This window comes from Sclerotinia sclerotiorum, genomic scaffold, assembly GCF_000146945.2.
Source record: "Sclerotinia sclerotiorum 1980 UF-70 scaffold_4 genomic scaffold, whole genome shotgun sequence".
Classification (NCBI taxonomy): Eukaryota; Fungi; Ascomycota; class Leotiomycetes; order Helotiales; family Sclerotiniaceae; genus Sclerotinia; species Sclerotinia sclerotiorum.
In genome coordinates, this window is record NW_001820832.1 from 111,297 (window position 1) to 120,670 (window position 9,374).

Here is a 9,374-nt window from a genome sequence, read left to right on the forward strand (position 1 = left end):
ACTTCCGAGAGAGAGAAAAAAACGGCACGCGCGGACATGTGCCTGTGAAGAGCAACAAGGACAAGTCAGACTAATTTCCAAAGCACCACGCTCTTACAGGCAAAGCAAGGTGAAAGCGGAGGCAGGCTACGGAGAAACATAGGAAACGGAACGGGAGTACAGCGATGGTGAAGTTTTAACCAAATGGAAATATGCGCCGTCCTCGGTCCTCCTCAAACCTAACCTTCCAAGTTATTTTCTAGATGAAGGAATCCATGGAACATTGGAATTGGAACCAAGAAGGTTACTTTATGCTCTATGACTCAGACTAAATATGCCACGGCGACACACAAGCAAGAAAGTCTAAAATAAAATCCTTAAAGGGATCACCAAGAACCGACGATATGACACACTCTCTTCTTTCATCGCAGTTACCTATTTCCGCCCCCGCTCTGCATACACCAAACAGGACCGACAAGCAAGCAGGGAAGTAGGTAAGTAAGTAAGTAGTTGGACACAAAACAGTGGCAGCGGGACAAATTTGTTCATGCCGTCCGGCTTTGCCAAACCAAACCATGCCATATCCAACAACAACAACATCGAACTCAACCCCCAGCAATACATTAATCACATAGCGTATTATTATTTATGCACCATGCTCTTCTCATATCATCATCCGCATACGGCATGTAGGACGTAGGTGCAGGAGATAGTGAAGGAAAATGGCGGGCGGATAGACGATATGCTCAGATGATTAATGGAGCATAGCATAGGTAGGTGTAGGTAGCAGGGTTACGATGCTAAGACAGGTGAATCTGATGTTGGTTCGACGTATTTGAATCGTATTCCAATCGCCATCCGTTTAGGATCTCACCCATATCACTCCTAAACTTGGCTAACAAGTAGATACCCTATCTAAATCCGGTGGTTGTTCGCCGTTTTGCACAACGAATTACGTGAAGAGATAAACGACTTCATTTCTAAAAGTAAATCACCGCGTAAGGAAGATGTTATACCGAGTACATACTACATATGAATGTACACATGCTATTAATGATGGAGCACAGAACAAATTGATTGATGCCGTACGGTATATTGATGAAGGGCTAGTCATTAGAACCGGTTTGACTTGGGTTATTATTGAGGAGACCAAGATAGATTTTACTTGGGCCCAACAAATGAAAGATTGCCCCTCCTTCTTAACTTCCCCACCAAAACTCCCTTATTCATTCTCCATCTAATCATCTACAGAGACGGAGACGGAGTAACAATCTAATCATCATCAAGTCTCACACATTCATAAAACTCCCCTTCCAGGCTTCCACATACAGTAGATAGATACGCGCTACACAAAAATAGGTCACGATTCTTCTCGCGATATCTTGCGAGTCGCGTAAAGTGGAAAAAGCGGACTCAGGATTGTTGTGCCAGGGTGTTAAATTTTCTTTGGTGGTGGTGGTGACGGGAGCTGCACGTAACAAATTCAGAATCTAGAACCTTTTTCACCCCGTACGGAGTACACACTACACCGGCTTTTCTTGTTTGAAAAATGGTAGGCGAGCGAGTTACAAGAAAGGTCTTGATCATCAGCAATATTATGTGTTAGCAAACTTACACATTACTTGTACTGTACTGTTCGCAGCTTTTCATCTTCTGTCCCCTTCCTTGCAACTTATCATGTCATGTGTATCTCCACCTCACCTCACCTACCTGGTGTACCTAACCTTTTGATGATAGGGTCTTCTTAGCAGCACCGCCCGCCCAACGGCTAAGCACGAAAAAAGAACCTTGAAGTTCTTGAACCAATCTACTTTTGGCTTTTTTGCCATTTAGATGATTACACTGATCACTGATTACAGCCATTTATTACCTACATTACGGAGGCTTTGCTGGGACGGAATCAAAAAAAGTAAAGTAACACGAGAAGTTCAAAATTCGATAATCATACCTTAAACCAGGATCGATACCAATGGATTGTAATTTATTAGACGGAACCCTTTTCATTCTCCATTCTCCATTTTCCTGCTGGAAATTGATGGAAGGAATGATGGATGATTGCTTGATTGATTGATTGATTGATTGAATGATGAACAAACACACAAAATTTGGAGCTGCATTCTCCCCCTTGAAAAAGTGTGTTTCGAACAGAGATCATCAGATTAATAGCTGCACGGTAAGGTACCGGTACTTAACCTACTTTTACTGTGGTAACTATACTATATGTAGGTAGGTAGGTAGGTAGGGGAGTGTAGATGGATGATAATTAAATTATAATTTGCTTGTATGTACAGCTGTACCGTGAGCAATATATACGGAGTATAGCGAAATGGTTATGGTATTTTACTGCTACGGTATTATATTGGTAGGTATCGTAACGAGTGACCGTGTGCATATTCGCATACACCGGCCAATGCCCCAGCTGACGAACCGGATGAGATGGATCCATCATGGTTGTAGGATTGAAATTTGGTGAAGGGGTGGGCGGCGCGCCCGTCGGACTTTTGGGAAAAGAGAAATTCAGCCACAAAAAGCGTAAGTCGTAGCGTGGTCTCCCAGAATCACGGGTCAAAATTAGGAATATGTGCCGATGGATGATGGTTTGATGGATGATCATGGAAAAGTCTCATCTCTGATCTCTGATCTCTGATCTTTTTTTCTCACATTCACTCTCACTTGCTCACAAAACACAGCCTGGCTGACACAACACAGAATAAGTCAGGCCATAGGTGGCCCCTTGTCGGAGGGTACTTGCGGATCATGTTTGATATCTTTGACTCAGTGACTGGGAGGAATTTGCTTATACTGCCTCAGCAGGGCATGCCTTGCTTTACATAGATGAAAACCTTTTTTTTTTTTTTCAATTATCATCTAGGGCTGTTGGGTAGGTGAGCGAAAGGAAAAGGAAAAAAGTACCTAAAGTTTGGCACCAATCATATATGTGAGGAGTTAGACAAGTGGTGGAACAAAGAAGTCTGCAGCCTGGAAGCCCGGAAACGAATCCCCTCCCTTCATCGATAATGTGAATTTTGGGATATGTGATTTGGTTTGATTTCGATTATGGGATTCCGAGCGTCGTTGTCAGTCGTCTGCATGCGAAGGTATGTACGTAGACAGACCTAAGAGTCTTTACTATTGGTTAGGGGTTTTTTTTTGAGGGAAAAAAACAAACGGAACGCTTTTCTTGCTTGGCCATTGGGAAGGTAGTAGGCTACATAGCTTGAGAGTAATCCGTAATCCTGATTATCCTAGAAACATTTCATCTCCTTGGTCCATTCTTGCCGTGTTGTACTTTTGTACCAATGCCATGAAAATCCAAAATGGTAGGTTTGATCAGAGTCAGAAACCTTAAGCGTAACGCTAGGTGTCAATAAATGGAATGCACACTGTTGATACATTGACATATTTTTACCAAAATTACCAATCAGATTCCATCACAACCCTCACTTCGTAATAATAATTTGATCAATTATGATCATCTTTTTCATTCCTTCACTCCTTCTTCATACTAGTGGATTTAGATGGCCTGGTATCATTTCTATCTTCATTCTTACATTTATTAGTGCACAAGCACAAGTCTCATCTTAACGACCAATCATGGTGAGAGCAATGGCGACACACGAAAGCTTCTTGCATTTTGGGGCACTCTTCGGCGCCGCCAGGGCTCCTAGCCTGCCTAGCACCGCAACTGGCAAGGCTTTGATCAACCACATAAATCCGTATTGGCCATTGACACTATCACTCCGTATATATACCACAAGAAGGGAACCGACTGGCGCTTGCGAATTTTCACACTCAGTGGATGATCCAGGTCCAAGCCCATGACATGTAAGCATTGATGATCCCAGTTTCATTCTCTACCTCGAGGGGCTTGCTTGATGGAAATTCCAAGACCGAAAGGGTAAGACTAAACCTGCTTCTGACTTTCTATGTGCGTGCCAAACAGAGTGAAATGCAACATTTCATTTCTGCTGCACTCACTGCTTTCCATCGTTCCACGCGCTGCGCTCCACCACAAAGACATACGGAGTACACTAGGCATAGGTAGGCCATCACAGCGAGGGTGCTGCAAACATCCCCGCTCCCTGTCATGTTGCCCAAGTGCCCTCGTTCAAAATACATAGGTGTTGCTCAGCTTGGTAATGGAGTCGGTGGCACATGGATTATATTTGCAGTACGCTCGTTGCATATCTATCCATCAAATTTTACTTGGAATTCTTGATTTTTACTCTACAGGCGAAGTATGTGGATATGTAGTAATTGTATTAATATACATCGGGACGTTTCGGTACTGGTCGATATTTACCTCCAATTAGAAGAAAGGAATAATAGATTTAAAAGATATCACGAATACCGAAAGAGTAATAATGTATCGAGCTAAAGTCAAACTCAATTCGATCTGTTGGAATTCTAGCCGATTCTATAGGTCAACCTAAGGATTTGTCCCAAAAGAATCGCAAAAATGCCACTTTAGAATGCCAATACATTTTCAGTCAGAAAAGCCGAGTGCCGCATGTCCGTCTCTTCTCAGACACGAATAGAACATTAGGTCTGGACTCTGGACTCGATCTATATCGTACTTTGCTAGATACACTACATTCAATGTATACTGCCACGCAAACTTTTGCAAGCCGGCTTGCCACAGCCAATCAAACCGTCCAGCACGGCCAGAGAGACAAAACATAATGTGATGCAATCAAAAGTCAATGGTGCGGAGCAAGAGAAGGAAGGGTGAAGAAGTAGTAAATGATTTATCGGCCAATAGTAAGTTTGATTCAAGACAGCCAGCCTCAAGGGAAAGTATTTCCATGACTTTTTATGATATCCATACCTCCACCTCGAATCTATACAAATTTCACTCCCATTCCACAAACAAATACTCCACACAGATATGATTTATGGATATAATATGATTTGATTGGCTTTTCTTCTTTTTTACTAGACGTACACACTAACCTTTAGTTATGCTTTGGCTTTTGTTTTAAAAAGCCTTAGAAGAGCTATTCTAAGTTCTAGTACAAAGCCCTCATTCTAACCCTATCTCAACCATCTCATAATCATGTACATTTTCTCATAGGTGGCCTATGTATCCCTGTTACAAAATCCCCGAGAAATCCTAATCATCCATCCATCATCAATCATATATAATAAAATTTAATCCTAGATACCTATTCCCGGCTGATAGCTTTACTCTGTACATGGCACTAGCTAGCTAGCTGCCCTAGCACAAAAGCCCTTTCTCTAATATGTGTACTGTGCATAGATAGGTATTACTGTATGTGTCTAATAGACTAAATAGACTAATGTGGAATCTCTTGTAGTAGGAAATCCTTTTCTTCGCTGTATTTATTTTTTCTTCCTTCTTCTTTTCTTGCAGATGTAAGGCTTGAGTGCCTCCCTAAATCCAAAAAAAGGACTGATTTATTTTATCCTAGTCAGTCATACATACACCCACCACCAAGCAGCCTAGGTTGAGGTTGAGGGAGGGTGTGTGTGTGTGTGTTATTCTTTTTCTAATTTTCTAACTATGCTAATAACTAACTCTCTGCTTTATCTTATCCACATTCATTCATTCACTCACTACCTTACCTTACCTTACCTAACCTTACTCCTCTCTCTCCTTGAGTCCTGACTCCTTGTACCTGGCTCTGCCTGTGACATCAATGAATGAATGGATGCTTCAATCAGCCTCCACTTTCTTCCAGTACCATATTTCCATATTTCCATTTTCAATTTCCATTTTCATTAACCCTTTGTCTCTCGTACCGTACCATACCATACCAGACGAGACAAGATCCCAATCCCCCATACCAATGATACTAATTACCATTGCGTATCTAATACAGATTCAATCCTAGTTGATTCTTTTACATATCGGCCAGTACTCTGCCTAGGTATTATTCCGATATTTCACATTATTCGTTCCTTCTTTCATAGTCTCTCTTGATCCAACGTCTCCAATTTTTACATCCATATCCAATACATTATTTGTTATAATTGTTTCCTTAGCACTTCAATCACATCATCAAGAATTTCCAATTCCAATTCAATAACTTCTCATATATCTCACAACTCTTAAGAGACTTTTTTCTGTTTCTCCTTACTTTTCCTGGCTTGAGATTTATCTTTCAACCCAAACTTCAATATTGTATTCCTTGACTTTTGCTACTCTCAAAGTTTCGATTCGTTTAGGAAAGCTTCCTTAATAGCAACCAACTCCTTCCTCATTGAAAATACCAATTCACTTCACGCACTACTCTACTCTACTCAGGTTTACTATACAAATTACCGATCAGCAGCCGCCCACTAACTGTCTCTTCGACCTCTCTCGTTCAACACTACCCACCGGTCCGTTCAATTTTCTCTACAGTAGGATTGGCGGAGATTTCCATGGCTCCCCAAATAGCTCGATTTTAAGGTTTCTAGTCCATCTTCATCATCAACTACCGCTGGGAGCCTTCAGGGAAATTCGCAGAGTGTATCAGCAAATACTTGGGAAGAGTCGATAGTTTAAAGCAACATTTGAAATTGCATCATCTCCACCGGAATTCTCCCACCATTATACCTCGAGCACCTTCCGATCAACAACCCGCACTCCTCCAAAAGATATATTACTTAAACCTCTAAGAATCAACACACACACACTCATTCCCCAATGCATCAGACTTCAGTTAGGCCGGCTCCGTTCAGTTTCCTTTTACCTCCCACGCCACAGACTCCCTTTGGAATCGATCGTAGGAAGGACGTTGGATTCCCTCTCACACTCCCACAAATCAATCAGTCGGGATACATAGAAGCTCCGGTTAGAGTTGGGCTTCGAACTCCACCTGAAGACGACATGCATGCAACATATCCAGGACCGCCATATCCTCATTATAAAGGTCGGCATAATGAGACCTGCACAGAGTCTTTGAATTTCAATAGGGCAAGCGATCATGATGGATCAGCTACTCAATCTAGAATTTCACAAGCACCCGGAGACTCAGTACACAGAGTAGCTAAGATTGTTGAGCCCTCTCAAGCAGAGCAACCTTATAATTGGCCAACAGTAAAACCCAAGCATACATCCGAATCCTTCTACGCTACTGCCCTGACAACCCTGGAGTCTGAATCTACTCGAAAGCCGCAAGCAAAAAAACCAAATACAGACACTATTCATCCTAGTCTGCAAATACCAAAATCAATAAATGACAGTGGCGGAAGTTTGGCCGAATTCGCTGCACAGGTAAATTACAATTCTTGATATTTGTACTCAATTATGAATATGGTCTGACTTTTACTAGATTACTTGTTTGTTCTGGTTTGAATCTACCGATACATTGAAGAGGGCTGAAAATTCATGGGCAGGATCAACGACCATAGAAAGACTGCGACCAGAAGCGTTCCCGTCTGTCGGGTTTACAAAATGGGTTGTCACGATTCTCATGACCACGCAGGTCTCGCAGAATGTGATATTATTGGCGCTACTTTTCATTTACCGTCTGAAATCCATTAACCCAGTAGTTAAGGGGCGAAGTGGAAGCGAGTACAGACTCTTAACAGTGGCATTGATGCTGGGCAACAAATGTGAGTCAATAGTGATATATGGACCACGAAAATCTTTACTCACAATACAATAGTTCTCGATGACAACACATATACCAACAAGACATGGGCCGAAGTTTCGGGAATCTCTGTCACTGAAATCCATATAATGGAAGTCGAATTTTTGAGCAACATGCGCTACAGCTTACTCGCAACTGAGGATGAGTGGAAGGAATGGCAACGGAAGCTTGGGAAATTCGGGAGCTTTTGTGATCGGGCCGTAAAATTATCACCTCCACCCATGTACCAGCCGACCCTGCCCTCTCCTCCTGCGTCAATGCAAGCTTCGTCTCCGACACAAACGAGTCAATATGCATCCCCAGCTGGATCATACAATCTTACTCCTCAGTGGCCTGCTATTAGCAACGCCGCTCAGTTGGTGTCGCCACTAACAACTGCTTCAACCCCTTCCGACCAGGATTTCCACGCGAATGCAAAAAAGAGAAGTTTCCTGGAAGATGCTGAAGAACCGGTAGCAAAGCGTGTGTCCAGGTCAATAACCTCAACATCTAATTGCCTTCAAGACTTCAACATGACTCCTCGACCTCGTTTACCGCCCGTACCTAATTTGACGATCTCGACAAACCAAGCGATGAGCGGTAACAACGGCCTGCCAAGCTTTTCTCAAAACGCACCAACTTTACCTCCTTTGAACATTAATCGAGCCATGTCCACAGTCTATCCAACTACTCCGACTTACCCACCACCTATTTTAAGTCATACCCTTTCTGGGTCACAAACTAGTGGATCACAAGTTGCTGCATATCAACACAACAATCAAATTGTTGGCACCCCATGTGGCCAACGTAGTCCTCGTTCAGCCGTCCAAGAACTACTTGCATCAGTTCCTTCCCCACTCAATGCATCCTTTCCTGGAACTTCGGGTCACATTTCACCATCTGTTTTCTATCAGCAAAGAAACTCGCCCTACAAGCCTATTCGCCACGTGAATACCCTCCTCTATCCACCACCATCTACCTCGATGCACGATTATGCAGTCAACACAAACCATATGCACTATCAACCATTGGGCAAGAGGCATGATTACCGATCTGGTGTTGTACCAGGATATGGCCATCAATCAGCCAATCAATGGCCTGTACTACCTCAACCCAACTTTCACGGAGTATAAACTTCAATTTTGTCGACGAAATACTATTAATGTGAAGATCAATTTTCCATAATTTTAGTCTCTTAAAAATAAAAGAAAGTTGAATAAATCCTTTGAGAAAAAAAAAAAAGGAATTCGCATCATAGGAGCATCTTAGCCACGGCGTTTTATTGTTTATTTTGGGTTTTTTTTCATTCTGGAAGCGGCGGGGCTGGTATCGCATATTTATTAGCAAGCAGCTGTTATACCATTATTGCATGTATCAAGACTGGTGTTTTGGGAGTCCCTAAATTAAGAGGGAATTGTATTTTTTATTCTGGGATTTTGATGTTTACTTCATATGAAGGGAGGGAATTATTCAACATTGAAAAGACGTTGTTCGGATCCACGGAACACACAGGATTTGTGTGAATTATGATTAGTACAAGAAGGAATCAATGAAATGAATGGGGGGAGGGGAATGAATCGGGAAAATCCGCCTGTAAGGAGATGAGAAGATGCTTCTGTGATGGGATTTTGGGAAATGGTACCCTCATTTGAATCGGTATATCATTGCCTTGAGTTTTATGATTACATACGGTATGGGTTTCGCTTGATGGATGGGATGGATGTGTTAGATATATGTATGGTACGTAATGTGTGCGTTGCTTTGCTAGTTTGCCTCTGCATACACAATTCAGCAATGCTGTATGTGGCTGGCTGT

General features: G+C 42.3%; 4 protein-coding genes across 4 annotated transcripts; 1 reads left to right on the forward strand and 3 right to left on the reverse strand.

Moving 5' to 3' along the window:
• Positions 1 to 1,698: 1,698 nt before the first annotated feature.
• On the reverse strand, positions 1,699 to 1,842 carry SS1G_03154 (predicted protein; the record flags this gene model as incomplete). Its single annotated transcript, XM_001595016.1, has 1 exon — positions 1,699 to 1,842. The coding sequence occupies one exon, from the start codon at positions 1,840 to 1,842 to the stop codon at positions 1,699 to 1,701; it is 144 nt and encodes a 47-aa protein (XP_001595066.1).
• Positions 1,843 to 3,560: 1,718 nt separating this feature from the next.
• SS1G_03155 (predicted protein) lies at positions 3,561 to 3,812 on the reverse strand (the record flags this gene model as incomplete). The annotated part of the gene is made up of 1 exon (XM_001595017.1): positions 3,561 to 3,812. The coding sequence occupies one exon, from the start codon at positions 3,810 to 3,812 to the stop codon at positions 3,561 to 3,563; it is 252 nt and encodes an 83-aa protein (XP_001595067.1).
• A 1,510-nt stretch (positions 3,813 to 5,322) lies between these two features.
• On the reverse strand, positions 5,323 to 5,806 carry SS1G_03156 (predicted protein; the record flags this gene model as incomplete). Its single annotated transcript, XM_001595018.1, has 3 exons — positions 5,323 to 5,392; positions 5,576 to 5,628; positions 5,753 to 5,806. 3 exons carry the CDS (start codon positions 5,804 to 5,806, stop codon positions 5,323 to 5,325), a joined length of 177 nt encoding a protein of 58 aa, XP_001595068.1.
• A 1,008-nt stretch (positions 5,807 to 6,814) lies between these two features.
• SS1G_03157 (hypothetical protein) lies at positions 6,815 to 8,692 on the forward strand (the record flags this gene model as incomplete). The annotated part of the gene is made up of 3 exons (XM_001595019.1): positions 6,815 to 7,201; positions 7,413 to 7,542; positions 7,596 to 8,692. The coding sequence occupies 3 exons, from the start codon at positions 6,815 to 6,817 to the stop codon at positions 8,690 to 8,692; spliced, it is 1,614 nt and encodes a 537-aa protein (XP_001595069.1).
• Positions 8,693 to 9,374: the final 682 nt, after the last annotated feature.